This window comes from Gallinula chloropus (genome assembly GCF_964237585.1).
Source record: "Gallinula chloropus genome assembly, chromosome: 14".
Classification (NCBI taxonomy): Eukaryota; Metazoa; Chordata; class Aves; order Gruiformes; family Rallidae; genus Gallinula; species Gallinula chloropus.
Genome location: NC_140099.1, coordinates 16,806,457 through 16,831,597, shown reverse-complemented (window position 1 = coordinate 16,831,597; position 25,141 = coordinate 16,806,457). Strand labels below are relative to the sequence as shown.

Genomic DNA, 25,141 nt, shown 5'->3' with positions numbered 1-25,141 from the left:
TGTTCTGAATGCTTTGCATCTGACTCTGAGGAAAAGTCTGTGCAGAATTTGCCTTTCCATGTCACTCAGAAGCTGCCAACAAGCACTGTCTGTCTGCACAGCACTACGAACAACCATTTTAGCGTTTATGTTTACTTGTCAGAGCTTGTGCTTGTCTCCTCGTTTAAAACAAGTATGTTCAAATGTGTCGGTCACTGTTCGTGTGTGGGTTTTGTCTGGTGCATTTGTAGCTCACTTTGCACTGGAAATCAGAGACAGCACTAAGAGAGAAAGTTGGCAGCTTGCTTGGGTAGCAGAACTACAGCTACCTAAAATATCTCTTGCTTCCTGTACTGGTTTTGTGGGAATGTATTGAATACAATTGCCATTCAGAACTAGGATCCAAGATAAGCAAGACGTGTGTCTAATTGTATTGAGAAGACATTTTATATCAGGCAGTAGCAAAGCACTGAAATCACAGGGAATTAAACAAAATAAAAGTTCTTACTGTCCTTTCCTGGGTTTCTGTCACTAAATACTTGGGGTGGGAGTTCAGTTGCTGGGAATTTTAATGCTCCAGGCAAGAAGTTCTAAATACAGCCACAGGGATCTGTTAGCACGATGGGAGGGGGTCTTCTTTCTCTTGCCATGAAGAGACCCCAATGTGTCCCACTAGATACTGACATGATATAACTGGGGAAGGTTCCACTGAAGGTAACTGCTTCTAGTAGCTGATGAGCTGGCACAGTGTGTCTGCTTGCAGAACAACATATTACTCAAGACTGAGTAAAGGGACAGAATCTGGCCCTAAGAAAAGGGATTAATCTCAAATAGAGTCTCCTGGGGATGAAATGTGGTTTAGTGGTTAGAGCAACTGGCTTGGATTCAGGACCTCCTGCATGACATGTCCGCAGCCTTGCCAATGCATTGCACTCTGAGCTTAGGCAGGGCATGTGGTCTGGTTTACCCATCTGTAAAATGTGCATAATGTGCAAGAAAATCTTTGATATTCTCAAAAGAAAGGTGTCAGAGAGGGACAAAAATACTTTATTGAGTACTACACGCTTGTTCATTAAACAGCTGCCGCATGGGGCATCATAAAAACCAGATTAGTTAATAGACATGTTTAGTCTCTGATTCTGATCCCAGCTGCATAAAAGCATAGTACAATTAGTGACTCTGAGATCTGAATCTGGCCTACAGTTTTATCACTCCCTCTCCAGAGGCCAAATTCGTGTTGGCAAATCTCTGTGGAATACACTGAAGTGTCACTAGAAAATAATTTGTCCGTGTGTATTTAATTCTGTATAATGAGCCTGAGTATCAGAAGGTTTTCAGCCTATTTTCTATGCACATTACAGGATACTGACTGCTTTCACACTGGCCGTCTGCCTTTCAAGCCCTGGAAAAGCACAGGTGAGAGGTGCACACAGAGATCTCTGTACTGGTTTGTGCTGGAGCACTATATGGCATGAGACTTAACTGGCTAGCAGGTGAATAGGAAGCTCTGTGGTCTGGGGTTTACATGAAAAGGAAGCTGTGTGGTCTAAGGGTTTAGAGGGGAGAACTTGGAGCCAGCAGGATTCTGGAGCTGAACATGGACTGAGCTTATTGTCTCGTCCTTGCCAGCTCAGCAAAATATCCCTGTAGAAACCTGGACCTCACTGAAAACCTGATTCTGCCTCTGAACTGAACACTTCTGGAAAAGGAAATAAGAAAAGCCATCCCACAGGAGCAGGGACAGCTCAGTTCAGTGGTGGGAAACATCCGCGTTTGGAAAACTTAGTCAAATAAACAGGCATTTTCCAGGCGTAGCAGGATCTCGTCTTAAGACGCGACTTTGGACTGTGATCCTGACTGACTGCATCCCAGTTCTCATTTTAATTTATGCCTGACACCATTTTTGTTCAAGAGGCAGAGCTTTTGAGGGTGGATGGAAGTAAAGCAGTCCAGTTCTTGAAATAGCAGAAGCATTAGTTCTTTGTGTTCTTGGGCTCCAAGTGGACTTTAAATTAGGAAAAACAGTTCCCAAAGGCATCTTAAGTTTCAGTTCCTAGTTGATAATCCAGATATACTCAGTGTCCAGAGCTGTGTTTCTAAATACCTTTGCCAAAAGGCTCTGAAAAGCAGTTTGGGGTTTTTTCTATTACATTGAAAATTTCCTGCACATGGCACGCTTACTGATATTTTTTGTGAAGTTTGGGTCTGTATGGGAAATAATTTTCATGCCCCTGGAGAATTTTTGAGATGATTTTAAGGGCTTGTTTTTGTAATTTAAAAAATATTGTTTCCATTGTTATTTTTATAAAAACATCTTCTAACATAACTTCATTCTGAAGTCTAAGCAAAAAGCAACTTGAAACCAAGATGATAGGAAGAAATTCTCTCTGAAGATACTGCAACTGGTCATTTCAACAATACTGGAATCTTTTCTAGAATAAAGTTCTAGAAAGTTGTTGAAACCAGTTCTACAGTGGTTTCAGTGTATCTGAATCATTGTTTACTGCCCAAAAGAAAAGAATTTGTTTGAAAGCTATCTTAATTTTTCCTGCTAACCTAGGTGAAGTGTATACACCACAGGACAGAAAAGAGAACAAAAAGAAGAGTATGTACATTCTTTAAAACGTGAGGCTGATTATACATTCTCCCACCAGAATATGTTGGCTTTCCACAGCATGATACCAAAACATCTTGGAATGCAAAATTAAATGACTGCAGGATTCCTTGATGGTTGTTTGACACTTCTAGTAGCGTATTCATGTGTGCAAGTGGCAAGTGCAGTCCAAACAATAGCGCCATATGTTTCATGTCCCCTCCCTAGTTCCTGCAATGGCCCACTTCCACTGGCTTATCTGTCTCCCCCCTTGTCTTCCATCTACAACTTACTACTTTTCCAAACACGAACCAAGTACTTTACTCTTCCAATGATTTCTTCCACGAAGTCCAAAAATAAGTTTCTTTATCATTTAACCACAACAACAACAAAGGAGGAATCTTGAACACGGTCCATCCTTCCCCCCTCTGGTTATTTCAAATGGTTCCTGTTTTCTGGATATCTCTTGCTTAGATTCCTCAGTGTAACCTATTAACTGGCAGGATCCTTTGCTTGTGAAAACTCCATGGCCTGTTGCTAAATAGCTGGAGGCCCAGTCAAAAACTAGGGAGAGCAGGAAATAATTTTAATGGGCTTGGACACAATCACCACCAGAGCTATCACTCTTATAGAACTGCTGAGGGTCACTGATGAGGTGCTGAAGACACCAGGTTGCAGCCCTGATAAAGACCAGCACCGTAGGATAGGAAGGAACAAGTAAACTTTCAAGCCTAAAACGTAAATCATGTAAAGATTTATCTTCTGAAAGCCAAGAGGCTTGGTGTAAAGTAGAAGCCTTACTTTTATTAAGCTTGTGATGTTAGCTATGGCTTCAGTTCAGTACAATGGCTTACATGTTGGGACATGGGTACTGAAGTATCTGAATGTGGTGTTTTAGAGCCTTTTAGAGAAGTTAGCTAGTACCTTTCAACTGGGCCCTTCTGTTCTGGCAAAAACACCACCCCAAAACAGAAGAACGTACTCTACTCCTGTGTTAACAGCTGGTATGGAGCCCCTTGCACATTGTGTGTTGGTTACCCTGGGGAGATGAACAGCCTGACACCGTCACCACCTGAGGGAACTACCTCCTGAGTTAAGGGGCTGGCATCTGGGCTGAGGTCTTAGGTTCATGCCTTGCTGACTGTCCTTTGGGGAAGGGACTTTATTTTGGTGTACTGTACAGCACTGAACAATTGTACTAAGTATAATAATCCAGATGAGCATTTGACTCTGCAACCCTCTCATTTCACAGTCACTGAGTGTCCTTTGTTTTCTCATTTTAGCAACAATGCACTAATGGGTTTGACCTGGACCGTGCCTCTGGGCAATGCTTAGGTAGGACTTTCATTACATCAATACATTTAAATTGAGGTTCAGAAGTCCTGACTGGATTGAGTTAACATTGTGCTACTCTTAGCATGTTCTAGTTGAAAAGTTCTTGTTGTGTGACAAATGTGTGTGTTTGTGTATATGTATATACAAAAATATATACATATATATATAAAATATGTGTATGTATTTACATAGCACAAGAATATATTGATCTTTGACACTGTTGAGAGACTAATTGGCTGTCCCTGCTTCTCAAATAGCTGCGATGCATTGAGATGAGATTGGGAGCTCAGTCTCCCATTCCCAAATGACAAGGCTGTTTAGCCTCCTCTCTCTCCTCCAGACTATTTACTATCTTTGTTGGTAGCCTCTACCTGGAGGCTCAGATAAAGTCTACCAGTGCTCAGGGTTGAAAATCCAAGTAATTGTTGAGGTAATATAGGGAAACACACACTTTGCCCTGTAGAATCTTTTTATCAATGGCATTCAGTCTCCAGGGCAGCATCCTCTGCGTGCATTAAATCACTCATACAGTAAGGGAAAAACCAGCAGCAGGTTGCTTGCCCTGCCATAGCAGCCTACAAATGTGCTCCAAGAACTAAGTGAATGCTCTATTTGGCTAAACCATATGTGCATTCCAAAATTCAGTTCAGCAACTCTCTCGATCAGAGCAAGAAAGAGGCCCGAACCACATCCCCAGACCTGGACATCCCTAACTTTTTCTGTGGGAGGGAGCTCGGGAGTTCCAAATCAGGATCCAAGTTTCACAGCTGGGCAAACCAAACCACCAGTGTTTGAAATCCTGATCTGCATGTTGTGGTTTGGACAGACCCTCTAGCAGGAACAGACAGTAGTATGCTGTAGCCATGTGTAAATCAGCATTTAAACCGAACAGCTATAGAATAACAAAGCAGGCTTTCCCTCTCCCTCTACCCTCTAATAGCGAAGTAAACCAAGTAGAGCACAGGATACGTTGAATATATGGGATGTTTCCTGTTTAAGCATGATCTAACTTCAAAGTGGGGCTCCACAAAGAAGGATTAGCTTTTACATTCAAAGACAATATCCATTTTTTTACTGAAGTCTTGAGAAAAGCATGTTAACTATTTTTTCGATAGGTCCCATGAAGAAGCAATCGCTCATTTAACTTTTGCAATTTCATTCCAGATATTGATGAATGTCGGACTATTCCTGAGGCCTGCAGAGGAGATATGGTGTGTGTCAACCAGAATGGTGGCTATTTATGCGTACCCCGAACAAACCCAGTGTATCGGTCACCATATCTGAATCCTTATTCAAATATTTATCCACCACCCCCAGCACCAGGCCCTGTTCCTAACTACCCCACTGTTACAAGACCTCTGATCTGTCGATTTGGTTACCAGTTGGATGAAAACAATCAGTGTGCTGGTAAGTAGTAGAAATCTTTATTCTATATTTTTATTTATATTAAAGCTTGTCTGACATTGGAAAACAATTCTCCTGCAATTGTCTTATGCTACTGTATGACTCAAGCCCAGTCTTTTGAAGTTCAACTAGTTTTTTTAAGGATGTGAGCTCTACCTTTCATACAGTCATTATTCAGTGCAAGCTACGATAGGATTTAGTCTTATTATTTAATCAGGAAACCCACTGCTATGAGGGAAATAATGTTTTTATGAGAGACACAACCATCTGATGTCAGGGCATTAAAGGCATGCCTTTTATGCTTACAACTGTGTCCTTGAGAGAGCAGATAGATGGCCCTCCATTTGAAGCATTAGATGGGACTAAGGAAACCTTGATTCTGTTCTCAGCAGTATGTGGCGTTGTTCAGATTTCTGGACCTTGGTCTTCCTCCTTTAAATGGTACAAACGCAGGTTGTTTCCTTCTGTGTTTTACATTTTTCATTTACTTAGACCTATGGAGTCGTAGGTTGCATATCTAGAGGGTGGTACACAACTGTTAGCATTACCATTGCTTTAATGGCTACAGATTTCAGCTGAAACTGGAACTCCCTTGCTCAAGTATCTGTGCAAACATAAGGGAAAAAAACTGCTGCCCAGCAGAGCACTGACATTGCCTTAGCACCTTGATATTCCCCAATCTCCAATACACATTCCCTCCACCCCCCGAAGAACCCTATGAAAAATTTCTTGTGTTGGTAGTTTTTCTACTTTTGCATCTTTTGCTAGATTCTGATTCCACTTAATTTCATTCTGTGTTTAACTTGGATACAAGTTGTTCCTACGTTACTCAAATACAAGGGAAATTTAGATGATACCCTTTTGGCTTGCTTGCTTTTGATAATGTCATGTTCTGAAGAAATGGAGAGAAAATTTCTAAACTACATTAAATTCCACTAGCCAAAATATTTATTTTTGTGCCAAAATTGGAATCAAGTGATCAAGATCAAACTGATCATTGGCAGCTGCTCAGGGTAAATGCTGGATGCCCACAGGTCTACCACAAAATTCATCTACTTCCTGCATCTCAGTTGTAAAGTGAAGTTTTCATCTGTCTTTTGTAAAGTGAAGTTTTTGTATATTATTACATGTAGCTAACCGTCTGGAGGTTCTTATAAAAATCTTTCATGAAATAGGACTTTTATGAGAAAAAAAAACCCCAAATGAAACGAGCTTTCAATAGAGAATTTTGCCTGTCTGTAGACTAAGAACCTGCGTTTAACTCAGAACATTTCTTTTCTGAATGCTGCTGTGGAACAACACAAGAGCTAAGACTGACTTGTCTTTTGGGCTGATTCTGCCCTATTGTCTGAAATTTCTGGCAGGACTTGGTTTCAAATAATGTCCTTTGTTTGCTTCCCTAGTGAGGAAACCACGATGCTTCAGGGGAACTGTGAGAGTTTAGATTTAAATTCAGCTATTTTGGGAACATTTTTCTGTATTTGAATCATTGCTGTCATGTCCCAAGATGGGAAAAACCTATTTTATAACCAATGCTAGTAGTAACACCTAGTGTTAGAAGAAGAAGAAAAAAAACCCCACACTTTTTTTTCCCAATGAGTTTTGCAATCCTGGGCTACTGTGTATACTGTCCAGTCCTTGGAAAAACTGCAGCTAGTCCTTCTGATCTTCGCAAGTTGATCAACCTCAGTTATTTTACCTACTGATTTGTAGGCTTCCAGGAGTGGTTTCATTTTGCTGACTTTGATGTAAACGAATCAGGAAATGGGGCAGTAAGTGGAAAAGAAGTGCTGAAATCAAAGGGGAAATGAAAGTCCTGTATTTTACTCTCTCCGGCCTGCTTCACACAAACCATAATAATCAAAACAGGTGGATTTTGGAAATTTTACAGTGGACCTTCTAGCCTGCAAAGGACATATATGTTCCTATCCATGCTGACAGAGCTTTGAGGACTAATGCTTTCTTCAGTCAGGGCTGTTCACTTCTGTCACTTCAACTTTCAAATACAGGAGTTTAATTGTGAGGGAAAGTTTGGTGAACAGAGATGTTAACAAGAGTAGATGGGAAAGGACCGACCGTTTGAATACCACAGTTAGCTGGAAGCAGTTCTTGAAAGTCTGCATCAGGTTTGAATTTGGGCAGATGATGGATCGTATTTGTGTTAGAGGAAGAAAAACAAAACTTAAAGAAAACAAGACCTGTCAGAGAGAAGCGGTCTCTTCTGGGGTTAGATTTCATTTTTCATTTAGCGAAATCCTCTGGAGACTTTTCCTGTCTTGATGCAGTATTTACTTTTGCGTTGGTGTGCCCTAGGATGGCAAGTGTGAGCTCCAAGGGAAGTGGTATGAGTGCATGTCTCAATGCAGCACTGGTAGGAAGGACTGATCCCTTGTTTCAAGGACTTCTGGTGCAGTTAAAAGGAGAGATCTGCAGCCTTGTCCTCAAAGGCCTCGAAGATGAGGCACCAGGGAACCTTGACAAGGACCTCAGAAATCACCAAAATTTCACTGAGGTCATTCAAGAAAACCTGAATCACTAACTTATGGCTCCATCTTATTATAAGTTCATCATAAGTTTTGCATCATGTTAGTAATACTTCAGTTGCTTTGTGCTTCCCTGCTTGTCATCATTCAGCATGCTCTTAGCATACAAAGCCCCTCAGGGGCTACTTTTGTGGTGGAATGGTTGTAAAGAGTAAACTGGAAGCTATTTTGCCCAGTAGCTGAGCCATTCTGTAGCTTACAGGTTTGTTATGCTGGTGTTCTGGCACCACTTTCCAGCCCCTTCTTTCCAAATAAAATTAGATAAAACTAGTCACAGATATTTTCATTAGAGATGATGAGGCCTTTTGCTATTAATTTCAGGGGAACAGCGCTATTCTAATGCCAGTGTTTCTAAGAAACCTCCAATTTTTAACAGAGTACACATTTTTGTCTGGTCAGGTATGGGGTTACAGGTCTGGGCCACATTTTCTACAGTTAGGCCAACAGAAATCTTTACTTTCTCTTTGAATTCCAGTCAAAACAGCTTATTAAACACAGGAACCTTCCCTGGGAGATTTGCGGCCTTGGCTTTGAAGCATTGAGCTTGTTTGAGAGACTTCAAAAGTGAAACAGGATAAAAATTTGATCTGAGTGGTATGAAATTTAACAAGCTCTTTTTTTTTTTTTTTTTTTTTTTTTTTTTTTTTTTTAATATTCCCCTCCTTTGCTAGAGCTGACAGAAACATAGGGAGGCTGTGAGAGGGTCACTCTGGCCTGGCCTGGCATCTGGCCTACCTACCAAGGCTCGACTTTCCCTGCCTCTCAGAGGAATGTGCACCCCCGGTGGTTCAAATAACATTCCTCCTCATGGGAGCTGATATATTCTAACCCAGAAAAAGAAAGAAAGAAAAAAAAGCCATTATTCTCCCCTTCAAGGTTTTTTTTTGCCTCATCCTTTCTTACCTAGATGGTCGGAGACAGAGGTTAGGTGTCCATGTCCCTTCCCCATCCTGTTCACTCCTCAATCTTAAACAAGAATCTTTTATCTCCAGATCTTGTCCTTTGTGAAAACACAACTTTTCCTGGCACAAGTGCCTCTCAAAAGACACCCATTGGTGACTATTTTGCCTACTCCAGTGTCCTCTGTGTGGCAACAGGCAGAGAAATATTTTAACCATAATTACTTTTTAAATCTTCTGTGGGTTTGAGCCCTAATATATGGTATTTTTACTTTGGAGTTGCTGAGTGCTTTGTATCTTGCAAGTATAAATGTACAGTGTTTTCAACAGCACAAAGACTGTGTAAACTCATTCCAGAGCAGGTTGGGAATGATTTAGAACCACAACTAACACTGGAATAGAAGACAGCATTTAGGAAAATGCAAAGAACAACCAGTGCAAAACTGCTGCTTGAACTGTTTGTCTTTTAACGCTGCTTCTCTATAAATACAGAACAGTTAGTCATAATAATGACTTTTTGTTCAAGGAACTTGGTCTAGTAACTGTTGGCAAGGTTAGACTGGAGCAAGGGCCCATGTTCTTGCATTATGCATTCGTAAGCTGAGAGCTCTTTCCAATTTCCCTTCACTCCACCTTGCTGTTTCCTGATTTACAATGATTTTTTAAACATGCCTCTAGCACAGAACCTTCTGGGCATTGTGGAAAGAACTGTAATGGGTGGGCTCTTATTTTTGCTTTCTCCCATTAATGCACATGCACAATGTGAGGAGATGATGGGGGTGGGGAGGCATCTAAGAGGCTTGAATGGAGGGACCACAGAAAGCAGACCACAAAGACAGAGCAGTAGAAGTTAGGAATGCTATAAGCATAAGGCAAGGTGAATATAACCTAGAGAAAGAAGGAAGGGAGGAGGCCAGAGAAGTTTATAAATGTGGTCGCTTGATCGAGGCTGAAGGCCAGGTGCCCACCAAAGCTGCTCTGACACTGCCCCCCTCAGCTGGACAGGGGAAAGAAAATGAATTAAGGACAGGGAAAGATCATTCAGCAATTACCATCACAGGCAAAACAGACTTGACTCAAGGAATTTAGTTTAATTTATTACCAATCAGGAATAGGAGTAGGATAATGAGAAATAAAACCAAATCTTAAAAACACCTCCCCCTCCCTTCTTCTTGGACTCAACTTCACTCCCAATTTCCCTTCCTTCCCCCACCATCAGTGGCACAGTGGGATGGGGAATGGGGGTTGTGGTCAGTTCATTGCACATTATCTCAGCTGCTCCTTCCTCCTCGGGGGAGGACTCCTCACACTCTTCCCCTGCTCCAGCATGGGGTCCCTCCCACAGGGTGCAGACCTTCAGGACAAGACTGCTCCAGTGAGGGTCCCCAGGTGGATTACAAGTCTTGCCAGCAAACCTGCTCCAATGTGGGACCCTCTCTCCATGCTGCAGGACCTGCCAGGAGCTTGTTTGAGCACAGGCTTCCCACCATGTCACAGCATCCTTCAGGTGTGTCCACCTGCTCCAGTGTGGGGTCCTCCATAGACTGTACATGGATCCCTTCTCCACCATTAACCTCCATGGACTGCAAGGGACAGCCTCCCTCACCATGGCCTTCTTTATAGGCTGCAGGGGAATCTCTGCTCCAGTGCCTGGAGCTCCTCCTCCCTCTCCCCTCAGAGTATCTGCAGAGCTGTTTCACATATTCTCACCCCTCTGTCTGGCTACATTTGCTCTGGGTGCTTGGTTTTGGGGTGAGGTTTCATTTTCCCCCCTTCCTAACTGTGTAATCCCAGAACTGCTGCCACCATGGCTGATGAGCTTGGCCCTGGCCAGTAGCTGGTCTGTCTAGGAGTTGGCTGGCATTAGCTGTCAGACATCGGGCAGTCTTCTAGCAGCTTCTCACAGAAGGCACCCCTGTAGTCCTCCCACTACTAAAACTTTGCCATGCAAACCCCATGCACATTTAAAAAACAAACAAACAAACAAAAAACCAAGCATCATCTTTCTTTCTAAAACAAAAGCTAAAACTTGTTCTTCAAGGCCTCATCTGTGGAGCAGTCATTGCTTCACCTTTCCACATTTCTCAAAGACTTTGAGGGCCTCCTACATTCCCCACCTACAGGTCCCCAGTCCTACATTTGTGGAGTGAAACTCCTTCCTTCAACATATTACCTTTGCACAGCTGGAGTTTAGATCATTATCATTTATATTGCAAGCATACCTAAAACCCACATCCAAGCCTGCAATCGTACTGAACTGCCCCGTGTGCAACCTCATTAGGAACAGCCTATGCCTTGATGAGTTTTCAAGCAAAATAAGGGAACCAGATGTGCCTGTCTGGCAAGAAGGGAGACAAATTAAGATACAGGGAACTGAGAGAAGGTACCCAGGTCTTTTTTGCGACAGGCCCATGGCTGTGCTGGGGATAGAGCCCAGAATTCCCTATCTAATGGCTTAGCCACTAAGTCAGGCTACCTCCTAATAGTGACTTTTCTACAGTGAACTCTTTGGGCATATAGAAAAGAGGAGGAAGGAGGGGAATACAACAAAGGGATTACCCTCTGCAAGGGGTTATGTAAAGGAAAAATAATTGGAATCCACTCCTACCATTGCTTTCTATAATCCTATGGGGTTCAGCTTTGTGTCTTCCCCTCTTCTTCTTGGTCTTTGAGACAACCACCTCTTTTGCTGTTCCAGAGGCACAGTTCCTGAAGGCTACACGTAGTCCTTGTTCAGGCAGCACTGCCATCATGTCCAAGTTAACTAAAAACAAAGAGTGCATGAAAGTACGTTCTTCAAGAGATCTAGAGCATCCTCCTGAAAGGTTATGTAATTGATGACAACTTCTGATTAAATTAGGGGCCTTTATTCATACGATGGTTCTCCTGTTGGGTTTCAGATCTCATGCTGCCATAGCTGTATGACATGCATAGAAATGTTGCCTCTGAAGCATCTCAAGGAAAAGGTCTAGGTGGTGACTAAGACTTGGGTTGTAATATTTTGGATTCAGTTCCTGACTTTGCCATAGACAAATGTGCTGAATATTTTGGGGCTTCAGGTCATTCTGTGCAAACTGAAATGATAATTCATTTTCAGGATTGTACCAAGGATAATCGTGTAAGTAGGTGATAGGTGCTGAGATCACTCCTTGAGAACAACTATGTAAACATATGTAAACAGGATAAAAAAGGCCCAGTTTAATAATCTTACAACAGTGAAGCTCAAAGTGAGACATCTGAAACTTACGTACTTTCCTAGTGTACTAAACTGGAAATCACTGGGCACTTTTGTCTAAATTTCTGTACAGGACAGAGGAGAGGGCAAGTCCCAGAACTTTATCAGTTACTCCCATTTACTTCAGGAGCACCCGTGCTACTTTTGGTGGTAATTTAATCCTGGGGGGTTTCAGTCACCATCTACTCATGCCATGCTTATTTCATGGTTTAGCACAATTCAAGATGGTTGGCACTTGATTATATCATGTAATGAGACAAGACAAGCCAGGTAAAATAAAGATGTGGAAAATACAAACTATGTGCATTAAGAGAGAGGAACATATGCCAGGGGACTAATGAAAGAAGGATCACTGATATACATACCTGCAGACATACTTAACATAGCCCTGTCCCATTGGATAAACCCACATTGTACTGCTCCAGACACACATAACTGTAATTCTTCTGGGTCCAGCCTCAGGGCTTCTGGTCTGATGATCTGATCTATTCACAACCTCAGCAATCTTCAATAAAGGTAACCGTGAGTGGACCATAAAATACTAATGGGTAACAAGGTGCATCTGAAAGCACTCAGAACTCCTTCCTCCCTCAGGAAACCATCACACCAGCACAGAGGATGGGCCAGGGCTGAGGAAAGGCAAGGTTCAGCTAGTTCCTACAGTAGGGTCCATCAGTAGGGTCATTCCTACAGGAATATGACCAGCAATAAACAAGTTGTAGCCCAGCAGAATTTACCAAGGAGAATGAGGGTTGAAATGCTGCTTTTTACTGAAGTGAAAGCATTTGTGGTGGACTTGGCTTGATTGAAAAGGTTGTTGCATGTATCTGTCTGTAGCGCGGTAAGCTGAGCCTTCTGTGGCTTGGGTTATTCCTTCTTTCATTCCTCGCTAAGTGCAGTGTGGGAGGAGTGCAGGCTGGTGGTTAAAACATGGGTGAGTGCTTCATTTATTTGTGAAGCCTCTACCAAAAAATTAGTAAAATTGAACCAAGAACTATAAAATGCAAGCCAAGAAGGCTGGCATGTTATTAAGGAAACTGGCACCTCTGTGCTCTAGAATGAAAAATAGCAGGCTTCTGGGTATGGCAAAGTGTAACTGTACATGCAGGTCCATCATTCTGCATGTCAGTGCCTGTCAACCATCACTGACCAACTGTATTTATGTGAGATAATGTGAGAAGGGAAAAGAAAACAAACACAACTACATGCAGCCACAACAGAACTTGCCTGAACTGCAGTCATACTAGGTAGATAGCTGAATGAGACAAAAACCTCCTCTCAGACCTCCATATGAATATAAGGAGAAACTTTTTCACTGTGAGGGTAACAGAGCACTGCGACAGGCTGCCCAGAGAGGCTGTGGAGTCTCCTCTGAAACATGGATGTGTTCCTGTGTGATTTAGTCAAGATGATCCTGCTCTGGCAGAGGGGTTGGATGAGATGATCTTTTGAGGTCCCTTCCAACTCCTAATATTCTGTGATTCTGTGACGTGTGAATATGATCCTCATTGACTTTGGTGAAGATCTTAGAGCAGAAGTTTTTGCAGTGAATTTATTAGTTTTGAGTTAATCTGTCTTGACCCTAAGTCACTGCCCAGAAGTGGCTTATGGTTAGGGAGTTTGGTATCATGTTTTTCTCCTGCTAGACTCCTGGTAAGTCTTTCCTAGACTTTGTGGGGAGAAGAATAGGCAGCTGGTCAGAAAAGCTCCTTGTGACTAAAAACCTGCAGCCACCAGGACTGTTTGAATTCACTTTCAACTTTACCTTACCTTGAGCTAATCTGATTCTGTTTGCACAAGTGTCATCACTTGCTTATTAGAGATGATTAAAAGTTTTCTGGTTTCTTCTGTCCTGAGGCTGCTAGTCAGGGGGGAAGCACAGTGGCATACAGAGAAGGGCAGCTGAACAAGAATGTGTCCCATTACAAAACATTGCTGGTTTGTATGCAGAGAAGGGGCATAAGCACAGACGGGACAATGTCCCTGTCTTGTTAGATAGGAAGGACATGGTCCAGACCCAGGAAAGTTAAAATCTGTCTAGGCTGTGACCTCTCTATTTCATTATGTGTTTGGGTTTTCCCTCTTTCTTGGACTTGTATCATTCTTTGGTATACAAGGTGGCAAGAACCCATCTCCCTTGCATTTTGGAGACTGCAGAGGGAAAAGGTATGCAAGGGAAAGAGGTTTAGCTGATACTCTGGGGTTTGGGTGATTTAACGATCTCAGTTAAGCTTGGTGCCTGAATTGGGGGGCTTTGGTCACTAGGCTGTGAGCCAGATAACACACAGACTTCAGTTGTCACCAAGAGCTAGTTGGCAGGAGGCTATATCTGACTCACTTCAGAGGAGCAGTAATGGTGCCAGCTTGCCATATCCTCAGGCATGTGCTGGCCTGGGCAGGGCTCTCACCCTGGCTGTTAATCTCTGAACAATTCCTTAGACTGACTGCTGACAGCATTTGATACATGGGGTTTTGTGGCCGCCTTGCCTTTATTATGTCTTACTTCCAGGGATTTCAGCAGTGCCAGATCAGTTAAAGTCACTGTGTTCCCATTAGCCCTGTCTGCTCTGGAGCAGATTTCGTGAGCTTTCCTTTGTGGGATGGCTGTCATGCAAGGCAGTCCTGCCAGTGAGACAATAACAGGGATTAAAAGAAAATGAAGTCACTTAACAGTGCTGGAAGATCGACAGACTTCACAAGTACCTTCCCTAATCCATTGGCTCTCTCATTTTCCTGCGGGTGCCTGTTTTAGCTGCAAATGGCAATCCATGCCTAGTCCCCTCAGGGACTCTGATGGCATGAGTGATGCCTTCATTACCCCCCTGTGGCATAACGTGCAGAGTTCAGTACACGGTGGAGTGTCCTTTTTCACCTGGAAGGCTGATTTCTTTTCAGTGCCTTTAATAACCCCAGCGCTCTGCCCAGGCCGTGTGTCTGCAGGACCCACAGTGCCTAGAGGTGGCAGTGTTTGCAGTGACTGAAACGTCACCGTTTTTCTTGGCCTCTCCCGTATATGTTTTGGGTCAGATTTGTTTCTTTTTGCTTGGTTCCAGCCTGAAATTGGCTATGGTTATATGTCACAATCAAGATGTTAGGCCAAAATATATAGAAAATATGAATTGGCTTCTTTACCAATATAAATCAGCCAGATGGGCCAGATGTTTTGCCAGCCTCTATAGGCAGAGGCAATGTGCTGTCATTGCTCCTTTGTCTTTTCCGGAGGACACCCAACCCATGACACAGTTGCAACACGGAGATATAAGAGCTGCCTGATGTTGTGTGGAGCTTAACATGCTCTTACCCATTCATCTGCCAATTGACTGGCTTCCCATTTCAGTACTTCAGTGAGATGAGGGAATTTTTCAAAGCAAATAAAGCTACTGGGAGATGAATGGGAGTTACACAGCGCCAGCCCAGTTCAGGGGAGTAATTTCACTGGTCTGCTTCTTGGCTGGGACGTGCTGCCCATTGGGGTTGACAAGGTGCACAGAAGTCCATCTTCCGTAAAACTCTATGCTTTTAGTTATTTTCAACCATAACTCGTAGTTACAGGTGCTCTATAGCCTAAGGGGAAAATCTGTGGTGCCCTGTTGTCTAAGCCCAGTTCCCCAGAGCTTGGTTAGGTCCCTTGCTCTCACTGACCTTCATCCTCAGTAGCATGTAAATGCCCCTTGATCTGGCCCGTAGCCTTTGCCACAAGCTGCCTGTGTGACCTCAGACCTCTTTACTCAGTACTGTTTTCATAATTGAGTACTTACCTGAGGAATCAGAATATCTGAGTACCCAGCTGGAAATGCTAGTGGGGGGCTTGGATTTTAGGCTGAGGCATTCATCACTTCCTGAAAATCAGGGTGTGAGTGGTGTCTCCATTTGGACACTTGCAGGTGTGCATATATGAATTCTTAAGTCCTGAAAAATCGCCGTAGCTTTTCTATGTCTCAGCTTTGCACCAGTCACATACCACTGCAGGGAGAATACACCTGTGCCCACGAGGCGTTCTGACACTGGAAAGGCTTCAGCTAACCAGGGAGAGGAGTGCCTCATAAACTTCTAGGGTCTAAGTGAATCTGTGATGTACAGCATGGTGGGACACTAACTGTGCTGTTTGGATGGGGTTTTGTTTTGTTTTTCCACAGAAAGAAATAATTTTAATGTCTGCTTTCTTATAGTATTTTGAGCTTGTTTCCATTCTCTAATTTTTTGTTTTGTTGTGAAGTAAAATTCTTGTTTTCCAGCCAGCCCCTGAGTAAATGAAGCATTAGCTGGTGAGCCAGTAAATTAGTGGTTGGTGTGGGTTTTGTGGTACAACTCCGACATATCTATAGGTGACACTGAATAGGAAGATTGTACAAATAGTAATACACAGAAGTCTAGCAAAGCTACAGTTGTGGTCAGGAAATTAAGGGGCTGGAAACCTGGCAGCAGATGAAAAGATAGGCTAACACATGATTATCTGATGGCAGATGAACTGTAGAAGGCAGTGATGTCAAGAGCAGTATAGCACGGGGCAGTTTCTGGCAGTGGACTGAGACTTCTCAGCTCAGAACAGAGAGGGAATGGTCCTTCAATATATTCTGCTTAGAATGGATCCAAGCCACTGACATTAAGTTCTTTACTACTTTGTTTATGGTAATCTCAGTAGAGAGCACCAGTAAATTGGGGGCGTTATCACTGGCATGATTGAGGCTGACTTGGATTTAAAAGGTTAAGTACATTATGAAGCTTAGGGTAAGATGGCAGCAATGGGAACTGTAAATGTCAGAGAAGCAGAAGTTGTGTGTGGTGGGTGCCACAAAAGAATGATTGTTCCTGAATAGGGTATAATTTGCTGAAATGAAGGAAAACTACTTTTAGACTGAACATAGCAAAGCCTTTTAAGACAGTGCTGTGTACCAGGTTGTACAAGAAGGTGTGTTACACTAGGTATGTTACTGGAGGAATAGAACAAAATGTATCAGCAGAAGCATTTAAAAGCTGCCTGAAACAATTGTTAGCAAAAGAGTCTTGCACAAGTTGGGAGTGGGATAGATGTTATCAGGTATCTTTAAGTTGCTGTACTTTTGAGTCCTTTGATGTATTTCCAGCTTCCAGTGTTCAGAGAAGCACAAAACATTTCGCTTTATCTAACGTTGCAGAGGAAAGCTCATATCACGGGTAAGATTGCCACTAGGGTGGAGCGGTGCAAAGCTGAGATAGCTTAGATGGGTTAGCCTGACATCCCCTTTCCAAGGGAGGAATCTTGGAGCAGTGCAGAGTCACTTTGCCAGGCTGCCATTCCTTCCTCCTGGAGCAGGAGCCAGGCCAGGGAGAGGAGATGTTGTCCCAGGCTATAGCAAGCTGCTGACTTCCTGCTGTCATAACTCCTGTGGGGAATCCCAAGCCAGGCATAGGCTGGAGCAGCCTTGGATCATGCTCGTTTATTTCAAAGACAGACTGCAGTGATATATGCAACACTTGTTGCCAGTAAATCTCTAAGCATTGCATCTGGAGCTTTAATTCAGAAGCAGATTGAAATTATTTTAATTGAAAGCAGGGCTGACTTTGTGGTGGAAGGGCCCAGGACTGTGTATTGACAGCTATCGGTTGGTTTCACGCAGTTGTCCCAAAAAACTGAGGTGCCAGCTCTAGGAAGGAGGTGTTCTTCCCCATTAAATCAGTGCTATTTGAAGATGTGGTTTTGTAAAACCTGTATTATGTTATGCAGCTGGTACACTGCATTTTGGGACAAAATTCTCAGTGTAAGCAGTGACTTTTTATTTTTCCAGCTTGCACCAAGACAGAGCTGACAAACGGCAGAAGAGAGTATTACATTTTACAGAATTACACATAAGACATCCAACACTGCCTATGATTATAATTAATTGAAATAAGTGAAAATTTTATCTCCATATTGCCAGGCAGTTTTGAAAACATGACTGTAGATTTGAGCCCAGAGAGCTATGGCATAGATGTGTCCTACACAGACTGAAGTATATATCTAAACGTCATTATTAGCTGACAATTTGCAGTATATCCAGTAACGACCCAGCAGGTCATGTCCATTCTGAAGCTGATAAGGGATGTATATCATCATCAGACACAGAATAGCATCACACTCTGCTCCACCAAAACCTCAAGCTGACAGCTAGAAGCTTGGGATATGAAACCATTTCAGAAATACCTGGTTCATTCCTTTCCTTCTGCCCTGAGGAGGGACGTGCAACACTGGATTGCACACTGTCTGTATGTGATGTGAGATGATAAAAAGTGGCAAAATGCTAATCATGCTAAGGATTTGCTAGACATGCTTCTCTACTGGACACTGTGCCTGCTCTCTTGAACGATTATGACCAGAGACCTTGTGGTAACAAGGGGCTAATAAAAGAAAATACTGTGATAAAGGAAAAAATGTGATTTAGCTTTTCACTAAAACAGGCCTGCACAATGGAAAATTCACTGGCATGTGCCTTGTGGAGAGTAAGAGCAGGAGTTTGCTCCAGGAATAACCACAGACATTAAATGTTCCTGCTGGTTAGGAACACTGTCTTTTTTGTTTGTTTATTTATTTACTTGGGGGGTGGGGGGCAGTGTTTAATTACCTAAACAGAACATATTTTTCAGAACAGGCTATTTGGAATTGAACTATTTGGCTTGGGAACGCTCAGTGTGAACATGTGTCTTTCTGAGCTATCAAGGTTTCTGTGGGAGCTGGTGGGACTGCCTGTGACATCGCTGGTGATGTGACTGGCCTTCAGCATTCAGCCTTGGGCACTAGGCAGCAGTTTCCTGGTGCAAAACCCCGTAGACTTACCTTGAAGCTCTGGGGACAAAAATGCACAGATCTTTATGCATGAGCTGGAGAGTCCTGGTTCTAGCTGTGTTTGTACAGCATCCAATTAAATACTTCTTCCCCCTCAACACTTTCCAGTAAATTAAGCAGAGAGTGACAGAATATTGCTGCTGTGATGCTGCCCCAAGAACAAGGTTTACAACTAATCTGTGCAAGCAAATATTCTAAATATTTTAGCTAACTCCAGGAGAGAGATCAGTGTGCTGTGGATTCCTGTTGCCTTTACAGGCACCCAGTTTTCCCAACCATACTGGCTCCCTGGTAAAAGGCAGACATGGGCATACTGAAGGACCACTGTGGTGGTTAGGGGGTGGGAGCACATAACATGCAAGGAGAGGTTGAAAGAAGTGGGTATGCTCTACCTTAAGAAGATGAGGCTGGTGAGGTGATCATGCTCTTTGCTGTCTTCAACTACCTAGTGTGAACGTCTAGAGAAGCTGAAGCCAGGTTCATCTCAGATGTGCATACAGACAGGAATGGGCAAAAGTTGCAGCATGGGAGATTCTTGTTAGATATAAGGAGAAGCATTCTTGTCACAGTGGTCAAACACTGGAACAGAGGCACATCAAGTTTGTAGCTAAAGGTTGGGAAAATCAAAATGTTGGGGAAATTCAAAACTCAGCTGGAGAAGGCCCTGAGCAACTTAACTGAATTTCCCATACTTTGTGTAGTGGCTTGGGACAGGTGACTTCTACAGGTTACCTCCAACATGTCTTGGGTAACAGTTCTGAGACTACAGTGCCTGAAGTGCAGAAGCCTGTGTCTGAGACTGGTTGTAGTCTTTAATCTAAGACACCCATAAAATTCAACTGATGTTCTCTTTCTCAGATAGACTGTGTTTTACTGTTGATTTTAAAGTGCTGTAAGATCTTTGGATGGAAGTTGATAAAGTGAAGTAGAAGCAATAAGCAGAAGTGAAGGATTTTGTTCTCACCTTATTTGTAAAATGAATCTCGAGTTTCACAGATTGCAAATTCAGTCCAGGATCTCCAGATCAACACATCTGTTTTATGGCAGGATCAGTACAGGGGAAGATCTGTCCTTATCTTGATTGATTTATTGATTGACAGGTGGAGGGCAGGACTCCTGCAAGTTAGGTTTGCTGCAGTTTCAGCCTCACATCTTTTCCTGCCTGTGAGTTTCACAATCAACAGGAACTTCTTGTGGTCCTGCTCAAAACTGGCAGTTCTTGGGCCCAAATGAAGCTCATTTCTTTGTCTCTAAAGGCTTGGCACATCTGCTTTGGGGGCTTGTTATCTCAGGATTTCACAAATCTCCAAAGTTTCCTTAATAACTTATGCATTAAAGGTAACTGAGTAGCTTTTAAAACAGACAGAGAGAGAGAGAGGGAAAAAGCCCTTTGAGATGAAACACCTCTTTTGCGAGGGAGCCATGAACTGAGGGTGAGGAGAGCTGGAGAATTGCCAGTAGACATCCACATCACAGGCTAACTGGAACAAAGTAAGCCTCCCCCCTCCACACAGTTTTCATTTATGCAGGGAGGTTTGCAACCCAGTTGGCTGGCGGTGATTTTTGGAACATTGCAAGCAAATGTGGCTCAATAATTATAAAACAGAGAATGCCAAATCTGACTTAAAGCCAGTTATTTGAGCAGGGATTATAGGCATTTTCCAATGATCACCACCACAGAAATAAATAAATAGATGGCTTGCTATGTATACACTCAAAGGGGAATGTTGCCCAACATGCATAGCTCTTTGCTATTAACAGTAATGAGGACACAGCTGTCTGAGCCTGGAAGCCAGTATTTGCAGGGGATAATTCTCAAGGATTTTTCTTCTCCACTGGCTTTTGTCCACTACCAATTCTTTGCTTACAAAAGAGCCCCAAAGGCCCTAACATTTATACAAGAATTACCTTGGCTTTGTGGCACTTTTGAGATTATTGTAAAGCATGCTGACACAATTTGAAATTCAGATGAAATATTAAAAAAACAATTTTCTCCCCTGATAAGCTCCCCAGTGCCCTTAGTGCCAAGCATAACACTCTCTTTGCAGTCAACATGACAGCTCCCAGCACAGCTGGCAAGGGTTGCTGCCATGGGCAGAGATGTGAAGCTCTGCCTTCCCAAGAAGGACTTCTAACTCGCAAAGCTTGTGGCTGCGTCGGGGCAAACAAGTGATGTGGGTGAGTCATGAAGAGCTGGTCGGCTCTACAGAGCCTCTGAAGCAAATTTAAAACTGCCTTGCTGTCCAGACAAGTTCTGCAGCTGCTAGATTCAGGGTTTAGCATCATTCAGGGTATAGCATCATTCCTCTGGAAGACAAAGCACTACAGTCTCCATTGCATGTGTGCTGTACTAACGCAGTTTGAGTGACGTGAAGTAATATGCAGGCATACTACCTCCATCTACAGTCTCCTTGTATACTCAAGCCAAGCAGCTTTGAATCCAGTCCATTCCTGAATGAAATGTTGGTGATGATTGCTGAAGCTTTGTGCAAGATTAGTTAGTGATGAATCTCCTGTTACTGTTCCAGTTCCTATAATGGAGATCCTGTGTTTATCGACATGCATGGGCTCCTCTCTTTTCATATATGTTAAAGATTTCAAGATACTCCGTGAGAGTGACTAGAGCATCCATGTGGTATTCTCTCTAGGGGCATGTACATACTGCATGCCTAGGATCTCTCTTGTACTTTCCAGTCTCCACTGCTTGACTCCCCTAGTTGTTTGCACACCATGTTTCAGTGAAGGTTACAGCTTTTGTCATGCCACAGGTCAGGAGTGTGGAGCAACCCTTCCGATGAAACTTCCGCTCTGTCCGGCAGGTGGATGGCTGCATCCCTGTGTTTGCATTGCGGCTTTAATTTCTGCCTCCATTTGGATCAATTTCTTCTGCTGTATTAAAGTAGGGCTGTTCTCCTCTTTACTAGTTATTGTGGTCTATTCACAGTCTCAGACCACTTCAGCCTGCCAAAACACTTGGAAAAGGAGCTCTTAATGACTCAGTTAAAATGTACGGTCAAGAAGTTCACTTATGAGAGGAAATGTAAACTGACCACCAATTGGCTAAACCAGCTGGCTGGACTATTTGTGCTAGTGATTTCTCAAAGCTCCCCGGGGAATGAAAGTGGGAATAGCAGTTCTCTTCTTTCAGTTCTCTCATGCTCTGTACCCTAACAGAGAAGTCTTTGAAAGAATTCGCTGGAGGAGAAGCTGATAGGATTTCAGAGACATGTTTAAAAGCTTTATAAATAGTGCTTTAAACTCCTATATCTTTAATATATTCCTTCTTACAGGGTCTTTTGAAACTATCCCATAGAACTGCAGAGAAAATATACAATTATAGAAAATACACCTTTTCAGTGTTAATGGTTCCACTTCTGTGAAGTTTTATAAGCCTTCTCTAGAGGCTTTTGTGTGACACTATTTCATATAATGCATCAAAGGGAGGAATATAAGGACCTTTTGCTGAAAGTATGTTTTCATTCCTTTGTATATGTTTCCTTGTCATGACTGCACATCTTTTGTGTTTCCAATGCAATAGAAAGTGTCACTTATATAATCTCTCAGCTGCTGGCAGTATTCTCCACAAGTGCTCATGGGCTCCTCTCACCACCCTACAAGCATGTCTCAGTGAAATATGTGATCATTTGAAATAGGTCATTTTGGGAATCAGATAGTGCAACAGTAACACTCCGTTTATTCAACTGAAAAATGTTTCCTACAGATGAAGATGAAACCACTCATGTTGAGCAGCAACTGCTCAGTACCTCCTCATTCAGCGGATTCAGTGGGATGGCAAACACATCTTTACCCTGCTCCTGTATAGTATTTGGGTCGCTCTTGTTCTGCTGTACCACAGCCACTCAGAATAGCATGAAGTGCAGCAGGATAGTAACTGACATTTCCAAATCACGTGCACTGCCCATGGATTTTGTAAGCTGTGCAGAACCCGCATCAGGAGATCATGAACCCAAAGAGTACAAAAGAATCCAAAGAGCTCCAGTCTGTAGAGTTTCTGTGTTTAAGCAAAGTCCTTAACTGAAATCAATACTTTGCCTCATGTCTGATCTCAGAATTGACATGCAGGCTGTGCATTTGTGCAGAGGCTCTCATGGGACACTGGGAATAGTCCACACAGCGAGGTGTGACCTTGTATCAACAGGGAACCCTGGGAATTGGTGGGAGTCGTGTGGGTGATGCCAAGTGGTGCCCCTGTTGTCCCCTTGCTATGCACTTCTCTGCATGGCTGTCCTGTAAGTTTCAGTCACAAAAGCAGGACCAGAACTGTGCTCAGAAACCAAAGTCCTTTCACAGTTGAGCTGTTGTTTATCATCTTTGAGTAACATTAAAAGTGCACCAGCTAAGGAAAAGCTCAGATAGCTGGCAGGAGATCTAGAACCTGTGACACATGTTGAGCAATTTTCATATCAGGCAGAAGGAGCAGCATTACAGATTCATGCCTCACACTGCTTAGTATCCACTTCCAGGCTGACATCTATGTGAAAAAACACTTTAATCCTTGCTTAGCAATTGACCAATACCATAATGCATGTGTGCAGGTAGAAAATGAATTCAGCAATCAGCAGCAAATCCTCAGACACTGAACTATGCAATTAAACAGGTGTTTAGGGAGTTGATCTTGGACTGTGTCCAAGCTCAGCAGGGTCAGTCGTCCTTGGAAAAAAAATACTGACCCCCACACAGCAGCAGTTTGAATTTGGCTTCAGTCTGCACTTGAGGAATGTGGCACTGTTATTTCTCCCCTTTTCTTATCAAATGTAATTATCTTGAGAAAAAAAAGTTTTGAGAAAACATGTGATTTCACTAAGTAAAAATCTACTACTGAGGAAATTATTCCTCAGTGTCCAAATAAGGAGTGGGGGAGAAGTTTGGGGAAAGTGCTCTGTTCCAAGTAATCTTGGAACTGATACCCATGTTACTGAGCTCGAATGTTTAGTCCTGGCCTGCAATTATTTCTATTAAAAAAATAGACATCCAATCTTTGTATTATTTTAAAATGGAGCCCTGAGGGTTATAAATGACTGAATGAGCTTTAGTGTTTGAGCAGACAGAGATTCTGGAACGAGCTTGCAACTTTGAGCCTCCCTGCAAGACCTTTTCTATCTCAAGAGCAGAGTGAGCTCCCGTGGTTGTGTTGGTTCAACAGTGGGACTGCAATACAGAGAGAGTAAAATAAAGGAGTCAGGCCCCAAATCACCTACCCTTCCTAGTAGAAGGGGGAAGAAGACTTTTTATAGCCAACTTTTTTTCACTCTGCAAGACCTGTGCTTTCACGACTGTCAGGATAATCTTCAGCCATAGTCCATTGAACCCCGTGGTGTTACTGGCTCTCAAGTGGCCATGATGGCAAAAGCATATCCCCTTTTGTCAATGGTTGGTCAAAGGAATGAAGCACAGCCATAGCTACTACTGTGACCCACAGAAATCTGTGGCATGATTACATGAACTCATTACTTAAGAAAGGAAGTCATGCATGCTAAATATGTTCCAAATAGAACAAAATGTAACAGCCCATCTGTGAAACAGTTCACATTGCCAAAATCATATCGCCTTGGAAATCTGCTGTCCACATTGGCTTCCCTCTTCAATACAGAGTCCAAGCAAAGTTTCTCTTCTAATCACCAAAGTCTCCAAGAATGTGGTTCTAGCTCAGAGATGATAAGTCCTTGTCCTTCCATGATAGCTCTCTGCTAGGGGTGTTACCGCCTTGCCAGCCAGCAGAGAAAGGGGCTGTCATGGAGCGGAATGGTCACAGCATAGACCACATGCAGAGGGGTAAGTGTAGTCACAGATCCCACCGCTTTCAACACTGGTGGATGTACTTAACAAGGTAGTATTGTCCCTTGTTTCTGTAGTGGAAGGCACAAATCATCTTCTTGGGATGGAGGTTCTTAAAGTAAGCTTTCCACATGTATTTTCTCTGTGGTGTGGGGTGTGACCACATGCTCATAAATACCACAATGAAATTCATCATTATGTATTATTTTTTCTTTTAAATGAAGCTTTTTTTTCAATAGAGTTTTTTTCCTGAAGGACTCTGATGTTGTCTCTGAACTGATGAGCTGATCTCAAGGAATTTGTTTCTTTCTGTATTCTTTAATGTGTAAAGTCCTGTTTATGCACAAAGCCCTGTTTTTCTGAGCAGAAGAAAGGCAAACAATGTCTTTGCTTACAGGTTGTGAAAGTCACCTTTGAGTGGGCAGGTGCTTCCAGTTCCTAAGCACCTCTGCTCCTTCTCCTCTTGTCTGCTGGCTTTCCACATCCTGAAGTCATTTAGCTTGCCAAACAATCTCCTACTTCCAGCATATCCACTTCCCTTAAATAGCTTAATTCTCT

General features: G+C 42.9%; 1 protein-coding gene across 1 annotated transcript in view; it reads left to right on the top strand.

The window, feature by feature from the left end:
• Positions 1 to 5,100: 5,100 nt before the first annotated feature.
• Positions 5,101 to 25,141, top strand: part of FBLN5 (fibulin 5) — a 40,430-nt gene continuing 20,389 nt past the window's right edge. Inside the window, exon 1 of the mRNA XM_084270591.1 lies at positions 5,101 to 5,314. Within this exon, the coding sequence (XP_084126717.1) occupies positions 5,116 to 5,314 (199 nt within the window). The 5' untranslated portion in view covers positions 5,101 to 5,115. The remainder of the gene's footprint in view (positions 5,315 to 25,141) is intronic.